The 23369-nt window shown below is 40.2% G+C and overlaps 3 protein-coding genes across 9 annotated transcripts; all 3 read left to right on the forward strand.

Moving 5' to 3' along the window:
* Positions 1-984: 984 nt before the first annotated feature.
* Positions 985-2783, forward strand: LOC103423698 (transcription factor FER-LIKE IRON DEFICIENCY-INDUCED TRANSCRIPTION FACTOR). The gene is made up of 4 exons (XM_008361787.4): positions 985-1510; positions 1655-1855; positions 2054-2230; positions 2422-2783. Exons 1-4 carry the CDS (start codon positions 1031-1033, stop codon positions 2527-2529), a joined length of 966 nt encoding a protein of 321 aa, XP_008360009.3. The 5' UTR covers positions 985-1030; the 3' UTR covers positions 2530-2783.
* A 2903-nt stretch (positions 2784-5686) lies between these two features.
* On the forward strand, positions 5687-8144 carry LOC114821310 (uncharacterized). 3 transcript variants are annotated; one of them, XM_070818993.1, is made up of 6 exons: positions 5687-5962; positions 6050-6141; positions 6244-6312; positions 6896-6956; positions 7639-7708; positions 7850-8144. In XM_070818993.1, exons 1-6 carry the CDS (start codon positions 5765-5767, stop codon positions 8017-8019), a joined length of 660 nt encoding a protein of 219 aa, XP_070675094.1. In that variant the 5' UTR covers positions 5687-5764; the 3' UTR covers positions 8020-8144. The 3 variants fall into 3 exon arrangements, 2 of the variants coding, with proteins under 2 accessions (XP_070675094.1, XP_070675093.1); XM_070818992.1 differs by lacking the exon at positions 7850-8144 and having other exon boundaries at positions 5704-5962; positions 7639-7835; XR_011579259.1 differs by lacking the exon at positions 7850-8144 and having other exon boundaries at positions 5735-5962; positions 6043-6141; positions 7639-7835.
* A 2931-nt stretch (positions 8145-11075) lies between these two features.
* LOC108172717 (uncharacterized) lies at positions 11076-16917 on the forward strand. Of its 5 annotated transcripts, XM_070818991.1 has the most exons (6): positions 11076-11608; positions 11696-11787; positions 11890-11958; positions 12542-12602; positions 13283-13350; positions 16343-16542. In XM_070818991.1, the coding sequence occupies exons 1-6, from the start codon at positions 11216-11218 to the stop codon at positions 16413-16415; spliced, it is 756 nt and encodes a 251-aa protein (XP_070675092.1). In that variant the 5' UTR covers positions 11076-11215; the 3' UTR covers positions 16416-16542. The 5 variants fall into 5 exon arrangements, 3 of the variants coding, with proteins under 3 accessions (XP_070675092.1, XP_070675090.1, XP_070675091.1); XM_070818989.1 differs by lacking the exon at positions 13283-13350 and having other exon boundaries at positions 16343-16917; XM_070818990.1 differs by lacking the exon at positions 13283-13350 and having other exon boundaries at positions 12554-12602; positions 16343-16917.
* Positions 16918-23369: the final 6452 nt, after the last annotated feature.

Here is a 23369-nt window from a genome sequence, read left to right on the forward strand (position 1 = left end):
GAAAACTTATGCAAAACAATCTCCCACAAAAAAGGAGGATTAGATGATGTTAGTTTTCTTCATGTTTGATTCACTTCTAATCCCTCAAAACGAAAAAATCAAGCACATTTACCTTCACTATGGTAAGTTATTTATTCGAATCCATTTCTAGCAAGGAACAAACAAAACCTAATGGGTGAGAGTTTTGAGGCAAGCCACACAATAGACTAACCATGATAATACAAAAACATTTAGAAATGCTAGAAATGCTTTTATTATAATACCTTTCAAACGCTTAATTAGGAAGCACCTTCAAATACTTTTTTAGAAAACACTAGAAATTTGAGATTCTATGACCATAATTTCTAACTTTTTTTTGTCAAAATTCAAAAAGTGATTTTAGTTATTCGAATGAGATATAACGCTTCTAGAAACAATCCCAAACATGCTCTTAATCTTTTATTAGAGTTACTTTCAGTTCGAAACTTTGATGCTTATACTTCTCTTTGTGAAGGTACATATATAGAGATACAATTCTAAGGAAAACAATACTTCTAATCTATTTACAACAGAAATAAAATCTTACAAGAAAATAAAACAAAAGTAATTACATTCCTTCATAGAAATTACATCATTTAGTCTATAAAAATATGACCAAAAAAATTTGTACTTATTAAGAGGCAATGATTTGTTGTAGTTTTGTCAGCTCCTTCAAACGTTAAATAAATGGCTAATACAAGGGAAATGAAAATTTTAAATCAAATTTGCAAATTAAATGATGTATCACCAATAAGAAATAAGCACATTAATCAACACTTAAGTAATAATCCGCTCATCAACGTTCACTTCATTTGATTTACAAAATTTAGTTTAAAATTTGGTCTCCCTAGTATTAATCTATACAATAAGAATTCGAGCGTCTTAGAAACCGCATCTGATTCCTTTCACACTTGAGAAACACATGAACTTTACTTGTACGAATTCTATATCTATGTAAGTATATTTTAAGACACGGTTAGCTACAACTCACTACCAAACAAACAAAAACAATATGGATTCGCTGGGAAACCATCAAGGAGGTCATAACATCAACGATTTTGAGTTGCAAGACTTCATAGATGATGCAAACTTTGGTCAATTCATTGATATTATTCGCGGTGACGGTGAAGATCCAGCGGCTAATTTTGATCCTGACCTTATGATGAATGGCTGCTTTGATGATTATAACCTGTTTGGTCAAGCTGGTTCTACTACTCCACCAGTTCTTATGTTTGGTTTTAATGATGCAATTGTACCCGATCCAACTACTTCTTTGTTTGCTACATCACCAAATTTTGATGGAGAAATGAAAGGCGGGGAAGAAGAGTACTATAATGACGGGGAAGATTCGTCTGGAACAACCACAACCATGACAACAACGAAGAGGCAAAAGGTTGACCGGTTGCGGACTTTGGTGTCGGAGAGGAAGAGGAGGGGGAGCATGAAGGAAAGGCTATATGCATTGCGGTCTTTAGTTCCTAACATAACCAAGGTAAAGAATACATATCCAATCCAAAACTTGTAATTTCGTACGGAGGCTTAAGAACTTTATATACTTTTGTGGAAACTATCTTTGAAGAACAAAAGTTATGTGTGCATGATTGTTGTTTAATATGTTGGAGATGTATATACACAGATGGATAAGGCCTCCATTGTTGGAGATTCTGTATTGTATGTACAAGACTTGCAACAGCAGGCTAAGAAGTTGAAAGCTGAGATTGCAAGCCTTGAAGCATCCTTAGCCGGAGCAGATGATCGAGACGGACATCTGGAAGGATCAACCAAACCTAATAAAGATTCAAACAATGACCAGTTCGTTTCTAAGGGCATCCTTCAGGTTAGAGTAATGTTATTTGTACCACCTCTATTGATTATCTTGTTAACCACCGGTTTACTAAAGACAGACTCATCTATGTATGTAGGACCCACTTGTATTAGAGAGGTGGTTAACAATATGATCCTATAACAACAATCTCTGATTGTTCCAACAATCAATTTGTGCAAAATTGTTGAAACTAAAATAACTAGTTTGCAGATAGACGTGTCTCAAGTGGAGGAAAAAGGGTTTTATGTGAAGGTGGCATGCAACAAGGGAGGAGGAGTAGCCATATCACTTTACAAGGCACTTGAATCCCTAACAAGCTTCGATGTTCAAAGTTCTAACTTGAACACAGTTTCAGCTGACAGATTTGAAATCACATTTGCTTTGAATGTATGTATAAATGATGTGCTTTACTTTCTCTGATCCGTTGGCAATTGTTACACTTCTAATTTTATATATACACTTCTTAAAAACAAGGTATAAAAGATGAGTGTTAAAATTGCTACCCTCTCGATGTCGTCAAGTGTTCAGTCTTTGTCTTTCTTATTAATTACCTAACTGTTAATATTTGTCAAAAACAGGTAAAGAAATGCGAGCAGGACGTCGTCAACCTGCCAAATTTGAAACTTTGGGTCACGGGTGCTTTTCTTAATCAAGGTTTTAAATTGGCTTCTGGATTCTCAGCCTAATCTCTCTCATATGCATGTATGTTGTAATCTGAGTATTTAAATTAACCCAAGTTTCCATATAAAGCAGAATGTAACAAAAAGGTCTAGTTATATAGGTTTCTACTTGCCAAAGAGCCATGAACACATGCATGCATGCAGCGAGAACAATTTATGCTTTGTAATTTATCATTTTCAACTATCTTCGACGCCCATCGATACATGTATAATATTTCTTTCGTGTTATTCTATCTAATAAATTGTTACTTATCTAGAAATATGCTTTTAGATTTCTGAATATGGTATTAATCTCCTGTAATAATAACAATGATTAAGGTGCAAGTCAAATATACAAATGGATGATGATAGTAGACAAAGAGCTTAACCTGAAGAGCTAAAAGGTTGCTGGACGGTCGTCGAGAATTTTTTTTAGTATAACGTCATATAATACCAGTTTCTGTGTTATAATTAAGTGGACGACACAAATGATATATTAATGATTTAGTCTGGAAAATCTTTCTTCAAAATACTTAAACCGATAGTGGTTCTTGACACCTGAGTGTTTTTGCTATTTGACACCCATTTCTTCATAACGTGCAAATTGACCCTCTTCTAATACTTAAGCTAACAGAAAATAAACAATAACAAATGTTGATGAGTTAGTGATTGTAACTGAACTCTAATATGGAGGTCGTCCGCATCACCACCGACATACAATTTTTTTTTTTTTTTTTATGAATAATCTTGTTGACCCTAAAAACTACTAAGCCTACGTGGCGCGCAGACCAAGTAACTAATGAGCTAACTACGTCCTTTGTGTGTGCGGGGCGTGCCAACTCGACGGCCGAGCTCGGTCGGGGAGTAAAATTTGTTGATATTACGTTGAGCGCGCTGCTGACTTCTTGATCTTGCGACTGCGGCCGAGGAAGGAACACGTCTCGGCCTTCGGGTTCTAAAGCATGAAGACAAGGCTGCTAGTCTGGCGAAGTTCAGGGATCGTCGGCGCCGGGTTCGGTCACGGTGATTATATTCGTAAGAGTATAAGCACACCGAACTGGCTCCAAACTATACGAACACAAGTATTCAAAAGAGATATATGTCTAAAACTTACTTGTGAATATCCAATCATAAAACAACTCAACGTTCAATGTGCCGAGCCCAGTGATCTGTAACACCTTACTTCGTCGAGAAGGCTAATGAGATGACCTTTGCTAATAACTCCTTCTCAACCGAGACTTGGATAGATAATCAGTCGGCCTCGACGTAGTGTTGTTTATCCAAACTGAAGGTGCTTCGCGGTCGGCTGATTCTACGACAACAGTGTTGTTTATCCAAACTAAAGGTGTTTGCCGGTTGCCTTTACAATGCTGTTTATCCAAACTGAAGATGTGTCGGCGAAAAAGAACATAAAAATCTCAAGGTTGTTGAAAGGTTTCGCGTAGAGCGAGAGTTTGCATAGGGCAGTTTGTGTGTTGAGTTGGAGAGGCTTAGAATGATGTAACCCCTTCTTATTTATAGCAGCCACTCTTATCATGGCTGAACCAGAACTATACTCATATCAGGATTCCTTAACCTAATCCAACCAGGTCTCGACCAATCCTGCCTCCATTAGGGCATTGAACCAACCTCTTTATCCGGCCACATTCACCTTTCAAATCTCAGCATCCTCATCCTATTGAGACTTCTTGTTATACTAGGATTTGACTTACCCCATCAATCCACCTCATACTAGGACTCAGCCGAACTTAACCAAGCAGCCTATAATAACTAAAATTCGCGATGATTTTAGAAACATACTGCTGGGCTGAGAATAACTCCGAACTCGGCCCATACCAATATTTTGGGCCTAAACATTGCCCCCTCGCTTCTGAGGTCCTTGGCTTTCATTCCTTAGCCGAGCCTCGACCTTGAAAAAGCAAAATTGACTATTATACTTCTTCACTACTGAAACGCCTTAAATAACTTAAACACGCTCATTTATAAGACACGATCACACGTTTATGATTCTTTAACATCCTGCCACGCAGCAACCTTCTACTCATTTGTCCTCTAATGATGACATTTGAAACGTGCAGATGCCAAACATTTCTTCATCATTAATCCTGCCATTACACATACCCGTGCTACCATGAATCATGAACTACTAGGTCATCAAATCGTCCATTCATAAAAAAACGCCGCCACACTTCACCACGTCTCCTCAATCCACGAGTTCTCCAATTTTTTCATACAGATTTCCCGAATCTCCATGATGATTGTAAAACTGTCCAACTAGTCTTAGCATTTCTTTTCAAAATCAAACGATTGGCCTTCTTCCAAAACCCCTATAAATACCCAAAATCCTTCATTTTTTCCTTTACACTTTTAGAATTCTCAAACCTTTTACTCTCATATCAACCTTCAAAGCTCATTTTCTAACTAGAAAAACTCTTTTGAGTCCAGAAATTTCTTCGAGTTCTCAACAATGGCTCTCAACACCTTCATCTCTAAACTTTCCGACGAATGCACCAAGTGCCGGAACTTCATTGATTGGACGCCATAAAAAACCTACGAATCGAAGGTGACCCAAGTGCTTCTCACCAGACCCTGGGACCAATCTTTAAAGATAATGTCCCAGCGTCCATTACCAACCTCCTCAAAGATCACTGCCTGGAACTTTTGTTTCAAGGATATGACTGGTCGAAGTGGGAATTGACCAAACCCCAAGAAGTCTGGCCTTCAACTACCGCGGTCTAGGTAGCATAGGTCGAAAGGATGGAGAAATACTTCAGTAAGGAATGGAAGATTCTCAGCATTTATAATGCCATCAAGCTCTTGACCATTGAGATCGTCATGGACAAAGAACTTCTCATGGCAGCTCTAGGCTTTTGGTGCTCAGCCACCAATACTATGGTGCTTCTGCTCGGCCCTATTTGCCCCACTATTCTCGACGTCTCAGCCATCATCGGGACCTCCCCTTCAGGTCTCCCAATTGACGTCTTCCTCCTTGGGTGTCCATCCAACCTCGAATTCAAGATGCTATTCGACGAACGCTGTAACACCCGCCCCCTAATTATAAAGATTTATGTTTGTAATTACCCCTAAATGTTTTAAATATATCTATTTCATCCTTTTTGTCTACCAAATCAGGATCCAAAGCATTGGATCCCTTTTCTTTCTAAATCTGCCACGTGGCAGCCCCCCAAACAACTTCTCTTTCTTCTCTCTCTGTTCCCCCGTGAACCCCCCCTTCCTTCTTCTTCTTCTTTTTCTGTCTGTCATGTCTCTCTCCCTTCTCTCGGACCTCTCTCAGCTCCCTTATCTCTCTTCTCAACCGCGAACGCACGCACGCAACCATCTCCCCTGCGCGAGGAAGACCCCTCATCGTCGCCATCTCGTCCTTCTCCCCCTCTGTCCCGTGCTGCAACCCCAGGAAACCCGGAAAGGAACTCCGGCGAGTTCCTATTTTCCCGGTGAGGTAAGCCTCAAATCTCCCTTATTTCGTCCAAGAATCTTGTGGGTTGAGTTTTAATTGAGTTTATTGTGTGATTTTTGGAGGTTATAGGACGAAATCGAAGCCGGGTGTAGGCACACCCATCTCCGACGACTTTCGAGAGAATTTCCGGCCAAACCACGGCGAGTTGGCCGGCGTGCAAGGTATCAATCTCTTCGTCTCGTCGAGTACTATAACTTTCCTTTTTGTTTCACTCAATTTCATTGAGTATTGAAGAAGTTATACTCATTTGAAATCTTACCCAGTTTCCGGCGACCTCCGAGGCTTTCGAGGCAATTTCCGGCCAAAACACGGCGAGTTAGACGTCGTGTGAGGTATCATTCTCTTCGTCTCTTCCAGGGCTACAACTTTAATTTTTGTCTCGCTTGATTTCGTTGAGTAGTGACAAAGTTATGGCCGTTTAAAGTTGGGTAGTTTTCCGGCCGAATTCCGGCCTTCTCCTCCCTTCGAATCCGGCGACCCACCAACCCAAGGCCTTTGGGCCTTTCTGCCGAGCCCAACCCAAAACTAACCTAAACCCCTTTACCTAGAAACCCAACCCAACCTCCTTTTATTTTATTTTGTTTTTAGTATATTGTTATTATTTGTTTAAAAGGCCTTGGGCCTCATTTGTGAAAGCCCTAAATCCAAACTCATTTTCCTTTTAAAACCCAAACCCTTTTAGCCCTTAACCGAACCCAAACCCAAATCCTAAAACCCTAAACCTTAACCGATCCAAACATTTTTGGGGAATATTCCGTCAGGGAATATTCAAGGAATATTCTATGGACTTTTAAGAAATTTATCCGGAAACCTTCTTAGGGTAATTCGACGTCCTAAATCCGTTTCCGACGTCCGTTTTCTCAAATTCAATTGTTATGCTAGAGTTTTATTAATTGGACCCCTTTATGTGCTTAGGGGCAATTATAGTGGCGTTTCTGTCTTCGCTAGCTGCGTGACTTTTCGACGGCGAAGTACTGTGAGTGGACCCCTTCTAAAATGCATGTTTTATAGTAGAAATGCATACATGAAAAGCATGATTTGATGATTACGTTTTATGAAACGTTTTGTGAGATAACATGCTTATTGAGGCTACTTTAAATTATTACTATTTTTCCTATAACCCGTGTTCTTATAGAATATCTGATGGATGACGATATGATATTTAGAACATGTTTCGAACACCTCTTTATAGTATAGATGATTGATGACTTTATACTATGAAGTTGTTTTTCAATATATGTATGTTCAATGGTTTTGTACTTATCTAGTGGTCCTTTCCGCTACGGGACGTAGGGATAGATTCCGGTCCGTCCCGGGCGACGGTTTGGTGTTGGCATAGGGCCTGGAGTGTGTTTCCTCTGGCTATTTAGCACAGGGACGGGGAGCCGGCATGGGGCCTGAAGTGTATTTTCCTCTGACTGTCTGCTCAGAGACGGGGAGTCGGCATGGGGCCTGGGGGTCATCGGACAATTCACTAGTGATTATTATATATACAAGTTATGATTTGAGACACTGCACATCATGCTAGGTTTCGGAAAACCTATGTTTATCATTATATATGTGTTTTCATAAAACCTGGGGGTTAGTACGTTGATAACTGTTTTATTATATATATATATCAACTTGGTCCACTCATGTTTGTTTTGCGCCCCCTTCAGGACTTAGAATCGAGGCATACAATTCCGGCATCAAGGCACTTCCGCATCGGCATCTTCGAGTCCTCTTGGTGTGGGACTCATTCTTTTATTCATTCCATTTTATATTATTTCTTTTAGTGTTCTAGATTAGATGTGTGCTCTGAACACGTTCCTTAAATACATATTCTTTATTCTCTTATATTTATAAGTCTTATCTATCCCTTGTTGTCAGCATTTGCACTCAATAAATGGCTTTCGTCACCCTTCGGGTGTCGGCCAGCATGTGACCATCCCTTTGTCCCTAGGACATCGGGATCGGGGCGTGTCAGATTGGTATCAGAGCCTAGTTTGTTCAGAGCATACTTAGGATCTTCTCTTACTAAAGTTGTGTGTCGGTTTTGACATCATTTGGATGTCAGGACTTCTGGATTTGGTGCCATTTGGCGCAGCTATGCGAATCTTTCTCTGTTTGAATTGTCACATTCTGGTTGAATATACAAGAATTCGTGTCGGGATTGTGCCTCATTGGTGACGTGTTTGAATTGTTGGATGACTTTCAGCTTCAGATCGATACTCTACGACGTGCGTTCCCCAGGAATGGCGGGCAGAGTCATATCTTAGTAGCAACTACTCGAAACATTCGAAGTGCGTGCTAAAGAAGCGAGTAAGTGCTAGTGGTGACGACGGTTAGTAGGTGGTAGTTGGTGGGAGCAAATCAATGTTCTCGGACTCGTTTCCATTAAGGACATTCGTGTGAATCTTTATAATGAAGCTTCGGGGATTGTTTTATCGATAATCTTCTTGCTTATTTAACAACGAAGTCAAGTTCACTGACCTTTGACCGTCAGCTTCACATCAAATCTTTCGAGAGTTGACTTCGTCTAGAGATTACACTTTTCTTGGGAAACTCCTCGGTAGCATATGTTATTCCCATCAATTTCCCTAAATGGAGTTACAATTCTTGTTGTTGTTGTAATGGGACTCAGATGATGAAGATCCAGTCTTGTTTGGATAAACAGATTCCTTGAATTTCACCTGGGTCTGGTACTCGGTGGTAAAATGCCCCTTGTCCTTGTACTTTTCGGTAGAGGTAAACTTAACCTCTTGCTTGTAGCCCAACTGACCAGTGCTCTTGTCCGTTAACTGTTTAGCCTTGTAATTTTCAGTGTAATGGCTTGAGACTCTACCATATTCATCATTGTACGAAGATCGAGCTTTACTCTAAACTTCTCTAGACTCATTGAGCTTTGGTTTGCTTAGAGGCATCACTTTAAGGTAGCCAATCGTGTCACTGCATGCATACGCGGACTGCTTCGTATCTTTCTTCATCGTCATTCTGTTGATTCAGAGGTTCTATGTTTAATTTTAAACTTTGAAACAGCTCTCACAAAGTATTGTGAATTTCGAAATGTCTCTGGCCTCGTCAAATCTTATTAACAGTTCTTAACTATTCTTGAGATTAGACCTGTTCCTTTTGGCTAAGAAACCCGTCAACCTTATTGTGATGATTAGCCAAATAATCATAAATAGTGACTTCTATTTCTGCATCTTCATTTTCCTTCGCTTGTTTATTTCTCAATGTAAACTGAATCATGCCGGAACAAAAAAAATAAAAATAAAAAAATAAAAAATTTGTTCTCAGCATGGTTTTTGGTTTAAATCCCGATATCTTGTACTCCAGTTTTAATGGACTGTTTTGACTCTCAAATTCTTGAGTGTACTTTTAGCCTTACCGACATGTTTTCTCGCTCAATCAGTGAGAATTCACGATCGATCGATTCGGCGGAAGTGTGCACCCAATTCTTATCGTTTTGGACAGGAATGGTGGGAGTATAATATTTTGACAAGCTTACCAGACTTACTAGAAAGAGTTCCTCGTGGGTGTGAAGTTTGAGTCGTCTTTTGGTAAGAGACCAGTGAAAGATTGTGATGCAGATGAGTAGCATATTGCATCACTATCTTCACGCTAATTGAATGGTCACCATTCATTATCTTGCTACAATTCATAACTATCATATCTTACTTTAGTAGACCTTTTCGATGATGTGATGTGTTCGCCTCAACGCAGCTTTCCACTACCTCTCACCAGGATCCTTCGGTTCGAGAGCACATGGGCGTGAGGTTTGAGCGGTCTTTTAGTAAGAGTTGGTTGAAGGTTTTAGTACAGAAGGTCAGCATATTGTATCACCATCTTACTAGAATTCATAGGCATCACATCGGTTATTTTCCAACGATATGTGTTCGTCTCAACGCATATTTCCACTGCTTCACTTCTGAACCTTATTCTTGTGAGTATGTGGATGTTGAATCACTTCTAGCAGATTGTTTGGTGCACTCTGGAATGGCACCACAGCGCTGTTGAGGCGAGAATCGGAAGATCTTTAAACTTCCTTTGAATGGGGTGTGCTCTCATGGGGTTTTTATGTTGATCACTTGAGAGTCCTTCTTCTTTCCTCCAACTTTGACTTTGTTTGACTAGAAGTCTGCAACTAAGCAAAAATGGAGAGGTGGATTGAGCATTACAACAACTCCCAAGAGATACTGCGTGTTGAGGAAGATGACTTCTCGTTTTCTGCTTGCTTGGTTCGAGCTGTTGGGTCTACTACTAACATGGTAGCCACTTCTCTTGAATCCCAAGGTACAATTTTCAAATGGGCTCTTTACTAGTGATACTCTGGAGTAGTTGGTCACATTCGGAAGAACTGAGGAGGATAGGATGCTTGGTGTTGGATAAAGTTTTACGACGACAGTTCTTATTTTGTTCGGTTTGAGTATGGCACTTTTGCAACATGGTACGAGGGTTTCTACATGCAACACTGGTTAGCAGATGAGTATTGTGAACTGGTATTCGAAGGATCGAATTTACGACGTGAAAAAATTGTGCACCCTCAGGAAATTACTGCTTGCTTATTGAGACAACAAATATGTGATCGATATCACGGGCGGCCGACTGTTGTATCGATAACTTATTCGTTGGGTTCGTTAAGCAAGTGGAAAAGAAGATTCGTCTACAGCAGCTGATGCAGATTCGGAATTGATATTCTTGGGACTCGACCCAAAGACTCATCTTTTATCGGAGTACGTGAAGTTACGAATTTTTGGGCGAGACCCACTTCCATTTTCAGTTTTGGTTTTTAGTATAAGTATTTTAACTTCCTTTAATTTAGTTAATTGTTTTTGGTCGTTATAAATGTTTTGAGGAAAGTGTTTTCCGTTTTCAATTTTAAGTTCAGCTCAAAATTTTGACCTATATGTTAGTACATATCTATTTTAATGTTATCGCATTTTATGTACTTACTTTTGACCTTAAGCTATTATATGTTTTTGACCTTATATCTTATTAAAGTATGTTTTCTATTTTTTTACACTGATGGGGAAGAAAGTAAGAGCTTGGAGGCATGATAGAGGATTTTGCAACCCGCTCGCGACGGTGTGGCATATTCTCTTTGATGCACCCACTCTGACTTGATTTCTCTTTATACATATATTCTTCTTACTATTTTCGAATACTTCAGTTTAGTAAATGATTTTAAATTTCGGGGACGAAATTTTTATAAGGGGGAAGATTGTAACACCCGCCCCCTAATTATAAAGATTTATGTTTGTAATTACCCCTAAATGTTTTAAATATATCTATTTCATCCTTTTTGTCTACCAAATCAGGATCCAAAGCATTGGATCCCTTTTCTTTCTAAATCTGCCACGTGGCAGCCCCCCAAACAACTTCTCTTTCTTCTCTCTCTGTTCCCCCGTGAACCCCCCATTCCTTCTTCTTCTTCTTTTTCTGTCTGTCATGTCTCTCTCCCTTCTCTCGGACCTCTCTCAGCTCCCTTATCTCTCTTCTCAACCGCGAACGCACGCACGCAACCATCTCCCCTGCGCGAGGAAGACCCCTCATCGTCGCCATCTCGTCCTTCTCCCCCTCTGTCCCGTGCTGCAACCCCAGGAAACCCGGAAAGGAACTCCGGTGAGTTCCTATTTTCCCGGTGAGGTAAGCCTCAAATCTCCCTTATTTCGTCCAAGAATCTTGTGGGTTGAGTTTTAATTGAGTTTATTGTGTGATTTTTGGAGGTTATAGGACGAAATCGAAGCCGGGTGTAGGCACACCCATCTCCGACGACTTTCGAGAGAATTTCCGGCCAAACCATGGCGAGTTGGCCGGCGTGCAAGGTATCAATCTCTTCGTCTCGTCGAGTACTATAACTTTCCTTTTTGTTTCACTCAATTTCATTGAGTATTGAAGAAGTTATACTCATTTGAAATCTTACCCAGTTTCCGGCGACCTCCGAGGCTTTCGAGGCAATTTCCGGCCAAACCACGGCGAGTTAGACGTCATGTGAGGTATCATTCTCTTTGTCTCTTCCAGGGCTACAACTTTAATTTTTGTCTCGCTTGATTTCGTTGAGTAGTGACAAAGTTATGGCCGTTTAAAGTTGGGTAGTTTTCCGGCCGAATTCCGGCCTTCTCCTCCCTTCGAATCCGGCGACCCACCAACCCAAGGCCTTTGGGCCTTTCTGCCGAGCCCAACCCAAAACTAACCTAAACCCCTTTACCTAGAAACCCAACCCAACCTCCTTTTATTTTATTTTGTTTTTAGTATATTGTTATTATTTGTTTAAAAGGCCTTGGGCCTCATTTGTGAAAGCCCTAAATCCAAACTCATTTTCCTTTTAAAACCCAAACCCTTTTAGCCCTTAACCTAACCCAAACCCAAATCCTAAAACCCTAAACCTTAACCGATCCAAACATTTTTGGGGAATATTCCGTCAGGGAATATTCAAGGAATATTCTATGGACTTTTAAGAAATTTATCCGGAAACCTTCTTAGGGTAATTCGACGTCCTAAATCCGTTTCCGACGTCCGTTTTCTCAAATTCAATTGTTATGCTAGAGTTTTATTAATTGGACCCCTTTATGTGCTTAGGGGCAATTATAGTGGCGTTTCTGTCTTCGCTAGCTGCGTGACTTTTCGACGGCGAAGTACTGTGAGTGGACCCCTTCTAAAATGCATGTTTTATAGTAGAAATGCATACATGAAAAGCATGATTTGATGATTACGTTTTATGAAACGTTTTGTGAGATAACATGCTTATTGAGGCTACTTTAAATTATTACTATTTTTCCTATAACCCGTGTTCTTATAGAATATCTGATGGATGACGATATGATATTTAGAACATGTTTCGAACACCTCTTTATAGTATAGATGATGGATGACTTTATACTATGAAGTTGTTTTTCAATATAAGTATGTTCAATGGTTTTGTACTTATCTAATGGTCCTTTCCGCTACGGGACGTAGGGATAGATTCCGGTCCGTCCCGGGCGACGGTTTGGTGTTGGCATAGGGCCTGGAGTGTGTTTCCTCTGGCTATTTAGCACAGGGACGGGGAGCCGGCATGGGGCCTGAAGTGTATTTTCCTCTGACTGTCTGCTCAGAGACGGGGAGCCGGCATGGGGCCTGGGGGTCATCGGACAATTCACTAGTGATTATTATATATACAAGTTATGATTTGAGACACTGCACATCATGCTAGGTTTCGGAAAACCTATGTTTATCATTATATATGTGTTTTCATAAAACCTGGGGGTTAGTACGTTGATAACTGTTTTATTATATATATATCAACTTGGTTCACTCATGTTTGTTTTGCGCCCCCTTCAGGACTTAGAATCGAGGCATACAATTCCGGCATCAAGGCACTTCCGCATCGGCATCTTCGAGTCCTCTTGGTGTGGGACTCATTCTTTTATTCATTCCATTTTATATTATTTCTTTTAGTGTTCTAGATTAGATGTGTGCTCTGAACACGTTCCTTAAATACATATTCTTTATTCTCTTATATTTATAAGTCTTATCTATCCCTTGTTGTCAGCATTTGCACTCAATAAATGGCTTTCGTCACCCTTCGGGTGTCGGCCAGCACGTGACCATCCCTTTGTCCCTAGGACATCGGGATCGGGGCGTGTCAAACGCGCTGTCGAGTAGCTGAGGAAGAAAAACCAAAAGCCATTGAAAGAAGAAGTTCAGAAGTTGCACAAGAACTTCTTCAACTACAACACCCTCATTCAACACTTTGCTGGCCGAGGGGAAGAAAACATCAGGAAGGGAAAACAAGAAGCCCTGATTTTCTACTTGTACAACAAATTTATTTGTTGTACCAAGTCGTATAAATGTTTGGTCAAGAACATGCGGGTCACTAAAGCATTAGCCATTGGCCATGTCCTGGCTCTTAGTTCGGCTATCATCGCCAACCTTACGCGTTGCCTAGCCGAGACGACGCTTAACAAGACTGGCCCACTTTGGGTTCTTCAACTCTGGCTGCAAGTCTATTTTTCTACCCTCAGGCTAGAAGTCCCCAACTTCAAACCCTCTGAAGCGTTAGGTCTTCAATTTGGCTCTAAACCCGATCCTCCTCACTCAGCCAAAGAAGTTTTTAAATACTTTTTCAACCTAGATGACCTTTCTGATGACGAGTTTTTAATCTACCGTCGTCAAGAATACCCTCATTTCATCAAGCTCCTATCATCGGCATGGAATGAAGCCGAAGACGCTGACCTCCGAAAGAACTAGGGATTGTTTGTGTTAACTCATGACCTTCCTCTCGGTTGCGATGCTAAGCACGCAAGTTAGGAAGTCTACCAACCTTACTTCACCGCACGGCAACTTGGCTACCTCCAAGGCTACCCATTGCCTCTACTTACCTCTCGTTCTCTCCTAAGCCGATGACACCTCTCTGGTTCTTCAGAAACAGAATGTAGTGAGGCCAAGCAGGAATTTCAAGAAAGGTGCAAGAAATTCCGCCTCTGGCCCAACGTCCCTAAGACTCTCAATACTGCCACTTTTGTTGACTGGTAGGTTGTATATACTCAAGACTTTTTTGGCACACCGGTTGAAATTGTTATCAAGAAATTTTTGGGCGACCACACAAAGAAGACTCCCGCCCCAACATCCAAAGAAACTGCTTAAGGTATTTGTCTACATCTATCATTTCACTTTGGTCATTTGTTCAAACTCCTTTCTGATTTGATTTTAGCTTTTTCAGGCAGTTATACGGACGTAGCTACTGCGACCGTGGCCAAGAAAAAACTTGCCCTCTCGCTAAAGAAAACCACGACCACTTTGCCGACCTTACCGAGCAAACGGTCTCACCCAGAGGTTGAGACAGCTAGCAATGTTCCCCATGCTAAAAAACGCATCAAGAAGTTGGCGAAAAAAAAAGAACGGAAGATTCATGTCATCTCCAGCCAAACTACAGGAACAACTATTGAGTCTCCTCGTGCTATTTCCGTTCAAACCTTAGTGGACATGCAACCAGACCCTCCCACAGGTCAAACACCTGAGGTTTGTCCGGTTCAACAAGTTGTGGTCGAGCTAACTGTTGATCCAATAATGGAGAAAACTGCAGCTCCAGGGCCGACCATTGCTCATATCTTGAAGGAAGTGGCCACCTTGGCCAAGAAAAATCTCCCTCCGAATCCAAAAACAAAAGCAGTGGTCGTTCTGGAGGAAGAGGTATGATTATGTTGCCAACAAAGTTTTCCTTCGACTAGATTTCGAATACTAATAACCCTTATTTCAACATGACGACAGCGAAGACGTCCCTCTAACGAGTCACATACGACCAACTAAACCCCTTACCATTAACTCTCCAGTTGTGGTTGAGGCGACTGACTAGGTCAATCCTTTTGTAGCCGATCAAGGGAAAAAGCCACTTGTTAAGCCTGAAGCGACGGCAGAGACACCAATCCATCTGCAGGATCAAGACCTTGGCATTCCTCCTCAAGAAGTTACTTTGGCCTTTGTGAGGCTCAATCCTTTTCTTTCGTTAATTTTACTATAACAAGTCTGAACCGAGAAAAAATATTAAATGTCAAGTGCCTGATTATTCATTTCATTGAAAATTCTATGCGTCGAATGGTGTTATCTATATTTCCTGGCTACCTCAGTGGTCGTCGAACGTAGATAACCTTCATCGGCCGCGTGAATTGAGAAGCAGTCTTAAACACTGGGCTCGACCATTAAGCTCTCTAGGTTCGAGCAATGAACCAGAAGACATGGCCGAAGTCTCCTTTCGGCAGGTCTAAAACAAATTCTCTCTACTATATTCTTTACGATTTTCCTTTTGCCTAAAATCTTTTCATGTGCAGCCTTCATGGGAAGTCGAGCTTGACGCTTTCCTCTTGAATACTTTTGGAGTAGCTGGGTCATCTGCCGCGTCAGACGAGCCTTCGATGAGCGCGGCCGAATCCAATGCCTTTGCCAAGTTGTATGAGCTCCTATCCCTTTCTGCCTCACAAGTCCTTCAATGTGAAGACCTCGACTCTATAGGAGAGTGCCTGAACGATCTTGCAGTCGGTGGTTTGCTGAGCAACGAAAATGTTGTCCACCTATCCAATCTTCTGGAGTGGACTCGACAGTACTTTACTATTTTTGAACGGGGCTCTCTGGGCCAAGGACGACTTAAAGGCTGCAAAGATTGCTCATGAAGCCAGTCGGCCGGAGGTTGAGGCCATCAAAGCAAAGAAAACATAGCTAGCAGGCCTTGATCATCAAATTGCCGAACTTCAACGTCAAATTGCTGAACTTCAACGACAAAGGTCGGCTGTTGCTTTAGAACTTGATAGGAGCATATTTGTGCAACTTAGTTAGCTTGTTTCTTGGCATTTATGTTATTAGTTCATAGTTATTTTAGTATTTTAAGTTATTTTCGTGTGTTTGTAGGTCCAAAGGGTTAATGTGGCAAAGAAGCGCATTTTGGAGCATTTTGGAGCATTTTTGGGCATGGAATGGATAGCATATGCTTGGAGCAAAAGGAATGGACGAAATTTGAAGTTTGTGCATGATCCTCTCCCTATAAATAACCATTTTAGCACACTCATTTCACCCAACACAGCCATTCACCTACCACTACATCCACTCATTTCACCCAACACATTCACCTACCACTACATCCACTCATTCCACCCAACACATTCACCTACCACTACATCCACTCATTACAACCACCCAACACATTCACCTACCACTACATCCACTCATTTCAACCACCCAAGAACACTTACCCACTACACCAATTACATCCACTCATTACAACTCCATACACTCCTCTCCCTAGCCTATAAATACATCCACCCTTCACCATAACGAGGGATCCCATTCAAAAGACCTTACATTCATCCATATATTCCCACATCCCACAAACGCATACAATTTCATTCCCTTGCCGTGGCACTCATCCAACCAAAAAGAGAACACAATCCACCCATCCACCCTTCACCATAACTCACCTATATCCATCCACCACCATAATTTACCACTCATCCATCAAACCACACCTTGTGTCGCAACAAAGAGAATAATGAGAACCCTTGGACGTGCTTGCCATTCAAGTTGGATTGTTGGAGCGTTTTTAGGTGTTTTCATTCTTTTGTTTTCAATGTCTAAATTTGTTTATCTTTACTTTGTGAGTATGAGGAACTAAACCCCCCTTAGCTAGGGGGGAATTCGAAACCATGTTCATGCCTGCAATATGATTTGATTACCTTCAGTTGTGATTTCATAAGTTATGAATTCAATTTGTTTAACTGCTTGATTGATAACTTATTCGTGAATGTTTATTAAGAGTGCACACTTAGTTTGCATGCATGAATATGATGCTAGAGTATAAGGGAGTTTCATCTAATAGTTACAAACTTATATTCACAAGTAGTGGAGGTCGCTTATAAACGATCGCGTTATAACTTAAGGAGAACTTGAAGGTTAATTTATGCGGACTTAATTAACCTGGGGTGTTGAGTTTCATGATTGATCGAAAGAACAACTGAAAATTGGTTTATGTGCAAGTATGTCATGTGTGGAGAAAAACCTCCTAGCTAGCCTTCCATCCATTCAATTTACTCAAATTCGTGCAGATTTCATTAGTTCTTTAATTTACTTATTTTGTTTTCAAATTCGTCAAAACCAAAACCCCCTTTATTTTAAAGTGTTTTATTAGTCAAAATCTGTTTTGATTTGTATTTTTAGGTGTCCCAAAAGTGTGTTAGAGTCCAAATCTGCCCAGTTTGTGTTTTTAGGCAGATTTGAGCGTTTTTAGCTTGTTTTGAGTCCTTTGAGTTTGTTTTAAGTTCTTTGAGTTTGTTTTAAGTTCTTTGAGTCTAGTTTAGTGTTTTTAACTCTGTTTATATGTTTTTAAGTCAGTTTAAAGGTTTAGCAAGCCCTCCTAATCCCCAATTTAGAACGATCCCTACTTGCATTCTTTACTACAATTGACAACAAGAGGGTTTAATTTGTGTGTTAAGTTAATTTTCGCATCAAAACTCGAAAAGGATTTTGAAGTTAATAAAGCTCAACTGACGGACTTTGCAGCTAGCGTAAAGCAGATCCAGCAACTTCAGCTTAATAAAATGACAAGGCAAGCCAAAGTCACAATGGGTGAAGTAAGGTGGTTGGAACTGAAAGCCACTCTTGAAGCCTTCCTTCCTTCGACCCCTTAGGATTTTGGTCTTAGGAATCTTTTGTAACTTCACTTGTACGCCCTTTTGCAAAATTAATGAAATGATCTTTTATTCTCACGTCTTCTAAGTGACTGGATAGTATTTCTTTAAAAATTGCCCATTGATCAGCAATTTATGAATTAAACCAATCCGATCCTTGAGGTGGTATGCCCCTTTGCCAAGAACTTTGTGAACGACGAATGATCCTTCCCAATTCGGCGACCATTTGCCGAACCTGGGGTCTTTAATCCCTACAGGTAACATAGTTTGCCAAACCAATTCTCCCTCTCTGAATGTTTTTTGTATGACTCATTGATTATAGGCTCGCTCAGCAATCTTCTTCTATGCCACCAATAAATTATAAGTGTCCAACCAAATTTCTTCCAAGTCTTCTAACTTTTGTCTAATGGCCTGACTGTACTCAGCATTGAACAAACTACTTTGTTCAATCACTCGCAACGAGTTTAGAGCAAGTCCACCGGAGAAAAAATGTCCCAGCCCTCAGTCCAAAAAACAAACTGGCCCTCAGTCAATTTGCTCCAGCCCACAAAGTTGCCTGGCACCCAGCCCATGCCGGGCAACAGACCAGCCCAATTTTGACAGACCCAAGAGCCGGCCTATTTGGCTGGCGGGTGCACGACACTCGCGCCCAGGGCGAGTAACCGACAAGGTTGCAAAGGGCTGTCAGCCTACTTGTGCTCTGGTGCCCTATGCGTGACGCGGCATGCTCATAGCCGTTGGATTTCCAACGGCTAGTTTTTCTAGATTGTTAGATTTCCAACGGTAAAAAAAATTTAAATTTAACTTTTAAAATGGACCGTTCGATCATAGATCAACGGTCCACGTGTTTTTCAAAAAAAATATAAAAAAAAGGCCCAATGGTCAGAAATATGACCGTTGGCCACGTGGCAACTCCCTAACTCTTGGATTTGAATATTTTTCAAATCCAACGGTCCAGATTAATTAACTATATTAAAAATTATTAAAAATTATAAAAAATACAGAAAAATTATTAAAAATACAGAAAATATTTAAAATATTTTTTTTTTCTATAAATACCTAACCCTCATCTTCCACCTTTACATCACATTTCAATATTTTCTACACTTTATATACTATCTACATTTCAATATTTTCTACACTTTAAGAGAAAAAAATGTCTTTGTGGAAGCTCATTGAAGATGACACGTGGCACATCGGGATTGTTTGAAAATCTTAGCAGAAATCTATTCACAAAATAGTACGTTCAGATAATGACACATGGAGTGACGAGATTGGTTAAAAATCCTATCCGAAATTAAAACTATTTTATTTTTTTATTCTTTTAGAAAAAATTTGAAAAAATTTTAAATGGGCTGGGTGCCAGCGCATTTTGTAGGGTTAGAGATCGTTTGTGCCAGCGTATTTTTTCACTGGGTGCCAGCGCATTTTTTTAGGGGTGGAGATGCATTGGCCTATTACTGTTTATTGGAGTCTGTTAATGTTTACTGAAGTGGATAAATGGGCTGGGTGCTGGTACAAAGTCCTTGGGGGTGGACTTGCTCTTATACTTAGCTCAACTGGTAACATCGTTCCGGTGGCTGATCGGAATGAAGTTCGATAAGCCCATAACACTTCGTTTAACTTTAAATGCCACATATCGGGCCTCTCTTTTACCATTTTTTTAGAATACCTATCAGGACCTTATTACTTGCTTCAGCCTGTCCATTCGCCTACGGGTTAAGGTGTAGACTACTCGAGTCAAATTTTTAAATTTGTCGTATACTCCTTAAACCTGTCGGATACAAATAACAATCCATTATCTGTTATGATTGTTTCTGGTACGCCGAACCTAGTCATGATGTTTTCTTCTACAAAATTACAAACTTCTTTAGATGTTAACTCGGTATATGACTTGACTTCGACCCATTTGGTAAAGTAGTCCATCGCAACGAGTATCCACGCATGCTTCGCTAACCCAGAAGATGGTACAATTTTGACGATTACATCCATGGCCCATCCTCTGAACGACCATGGTTTGGTGACCGAATGGAACGATTCGACCGAGACTCTCTGTATAGGCCCATGAATTTGACATTGTACATATCCTCATGCGAACTCTATACAATCCTTCAATATACTCGGCCAGAAATAACCGTGTCGCCGAAGCAACCAGCACATCCTTCGTCCGGACTGATGAGCCCCATAAATTCCTTCATGGACCTTTATGATTGCTTAAGCAGCCTCCTGAGGGCCAAGGCATAACAATAATAGATCGTCCTCACCCTTTCGGTACAATTCATTTTGGTACGTTACATAGTTCATGGCGTGAACCCTTGTCTTACAGTAGTGTTTGCCATTGGGATTGTCAAGATACCGTATAATTGACTTTCTCTATTCGTCTGGCATTGCCTCGACTGCGGAAACCTCTATAGGGTCCTTCTGCTCCAACAACGAAGGTAAAGACATGACTCATGTATGGATCATACAATCGTGTTGGAAAACTTGCTGATTAACCAAGGTCGAATTTGCTCGTCGTGACACAAGTATTTCTCAGCTTAGTTTGTGTTGAGGATAGTGATCCGATGCTTAATAAGATGCCACTTGTCATTAGATGAGAAAGGTTGTTATATTAGGTAGTTACAAGATAGCTTAAGAGATAAGGTTTAGTGTGTAAAAGAATATAAGTATGTAATAATCTTAACAGTAAATGTAATGAAATTCTTGAATATTGAATGACTCTCTCTTTCTTCTTCTCAAAGCTATCTCTGTTCTTCTCCTCTTCATTTCTTCTTCTTCATCATACAACAGTAAGGTTTACATGGTATCAGAGCCGGAATTGCTAATCGCTCGGTGATCGATCTTGTTTCTATTGCTTCCGCTCTATATCTTTCCTCTCTCTGATCCTAATTCTTCTATTCTTGAGTTATTTGGTTTTTTTTTTTGTGCTTCTTCAGTAGAGATCGAGCAAGAACTAGTTTCTTGCACACCAGGTGTTTGTTAAAACGTTTCTGAGATATTGAAATTCGAATTGTTCAACAATGGTGACATCGTCTCAGCTCCAGATTGTTCAGTCTCCGATTACGGCTCACATCTCCACAGTTTCTACTTCTGTGACAACCAAGCTTGATGAATCAAACTACCTGACTTGGAACTTTCAGTTCAATTGATGCTCAAAGGTCATGGAATTATGGGGTTTGTTGATGGGTCAATGCGGTGTTCTTCAAGGTTTCTTGCTGCAGCATCTAGTGGTTCAGAGGTCAATTCTTGCACTTCATCCATCCAAGTCGAATATGAGGATTTCAAGATTTGGAAGATGCACAATCGAGCACTTATGCAGTTGATCACTGCTACCCTCTCACCACCTGTTGTCTCATGTGTTATTGGTAGTACAAGTGCTCAAGATATCTGGAATCGCCTAAAAGAGCAATTTTCCATAGTGACTCGTGCCAGTATCTTTCAATTGAAATCCGAACTTCAGAATATCAAGAAGGGTAATGATTCCATTTCTTTATATTTGCAATGGATAAAAGAAGCTAGAGATTACTTATCTACTGCGGCTGTGAAGTTTGATGATGATGATATAGTAATCCTCACTCTCAATGGTTTACCTGCTGAGTTCAATACTATTCGGTATATTATTCGAGGAAGAGATAATGTAATTTCTCTTAAGGACCTCAGATCTCAACTACTTGCTAAGGAAGCAATGCTTGCACATGTATCTGCTACTCATTTCATGTCTGCTATGGTAGCTAGAGATACTGGTATGCAGTTCAATGATAAAGGGTCGAAATTTGGGACTAATTCTAATTCTGGAGACCAATCAAGCGGTTTTTCTGATGGTAATTCATCTGGTTATAACGCCTCTGGTTATAGACCTTTTTATAATAACAACAAAGGAAAGGGGAAATTCCAGTATAGTTCAAATTCTAAATTTGCCAATGGCAAACAGTTTTACAACAATTCCACTCGAGGGATTCTTGGTTCTTCTCCATAAGGTCAATATTCTTCATCCAATTCTCAAGTGTCACCATGTCAAATATGTGGTAAATATGGTCACTTTGCTGATACACGTAGATTTCGGAATACTGAATCTCCAATTCCTGAAGGTTGCCAAATCTGTGGAAAAAAAGGAACCATAGTGCTCAGTTTTGCCATTTCAGGAATTCAAATGGTCTATCTTCTCAGCCATCTATGAATGCATATCATGTTAATGCTTCAGCACCAACTTTGGGACAACAAGTGAGTTCACAGCAAGTGTGGCTTACTGATTCAGGTGCAACCAACCATATGACTGCTGATCTGAGCAATTTGTCTTTGGCTACACCATATCCATCCACAGAAATGATTCAGACTGCTAATGGTGAAGGTCTGAGTATGTCTCATGTGGGCTCTACTGTTTTACAACCTTCTGCTCACAAATTAAAGCTAAATTATGTGCTTTGTGTACCTAAACTCACTCAAAACTTACTCTCAATACATAGAATATGTCTTGCTAACAACTGTTGGCTAATTTTTTATGCCTTTTGTTTTTGGATTCAGGACAAAGTCACAGGGAGAGTACTGTTCAAAGGCCTCTGCAATAATGGATTGTACCCCATTCCTATTCCTACAAGCCTTGCATCCATTAAACCAATTTTTCCAGCTGCTGCTTATCTTGGTCATCAAATTAGCTCCAGCCTATGGCATAGCAGATTAGGTCATCCCTCTAACTCTATAGTCTCTCTTATTTTTAAGAAATCCAACATACATATAGAACCCGATTCTTCTCCAATGTTATGTTCTACATGCTTAGAGGGAAAATTTAATAAATTGCCTTTTGCTTCTGCCTTGTCAAAGTCTAATACACCTTTTGAGATTGTTCATAGTGATGTGTGAGGCCCTGCTCCTTGTCTTTCTATAAAAGGGTTTAAATACTATGTTACCTTCATAGATGAGTGTACACGATACTGTTAGATTTTTCCTATCAATAATAAAGCAGTTGTTTGTTCCATCTTTGTTGCCTTTTATCAGTTTGTGTTAAATCAATTTTCTGTATCCATTAAAACATTATAAAGTGATGGTGGGGGTGAATACATAGGAAAACACTTTCAATCTTTTCTGGTTCAAAAGGGAATAACTCATCAAATGTCTTGTCCTCACACACTAGAACAAAATGGTCTGGCTGAAATGAAGTATAGACACATTATTGAAACTTCAATCACCCTGTTACAACAAGCTCATTTACCTCCTAGTTTTTGGTCTTTTGCTTGTCAAACCTCTGTCTACCTAATTAA

The sequence above is a fragment of the Malus domestica genome, chromosome 03 (assembly GCF_042453785.1).
Source record: "Malus domestica chromosome 03, GDT2T_hap1".
In the NCBI taxonomy this organism is placed as follows: Eukaryota; Viridiplantae; Streptophyta; class Magnoliopsida; order Rosales; family Rosaceae; genus Malus; species Malus domestica.

Coding starts and splice junctions, on each gene's coding strand:
- LOC108172717 (XM_070818989.1), top strand. CDS start 11,216: ATGTTTGTAATTACCCCTAAATGTTTTAAATATATCTATTTCATCCTT. Junction 11,609..11,695: donor GTTCCTATTTTCCCGGTGAG/GTAAGCCTCAAA, acceptor TGGAGGTTATAG/GACGAAATCGAAGCCGGGTG. Junction 11,959..12,541: donor CGAGTTAGACGTCATGTGAG/GTATCATTCTCT, acceptor TTATGTGCTTAG/GGGCAATTATAGTGGCGTTT.
- LOC103423698 (XM_008361787.4), top strand. CDS start 1,031: ATGGATTCGCTGGGAAACCATCAAGGAGGTCATAACATCAACGATTTT. Junction 1,511..1,654: donor TAGTTCCTAACATAACCAAG/GTAAAGAATACA, acceptor GTATATACACAG/ATGGATAAGGCCTCCATTGT. Junction 1,856..2,053: donor TTTCTAAGGGCATCCTTCAG/GTTAGAGTAATG, acceptor ACTAGTTTGCAG/ATAGACGTGTCTCAAGTGGA.
- LOC114821310 (XM_070818993.1), top strand. CDS start 5,765: ATGTCTCTCTCCCTTCTCTCGGACCTCTCTCAGCTCCCTTATCTCTCT. Junction 6,313..6,895: donor CGAGTTAGACGTCGTGTGAG/GTATCATTCTCT, acceptor TTATGTGCTTAG/GGGCAATTATAGTGGCGTTT. Junction 7,709..7,849: donor CATCTTCGAGTCCTCTTGGT/GTGGGACTCATT, acceptor CCTTGTTGTCAG/CATTTGCACTCAATAAATGG.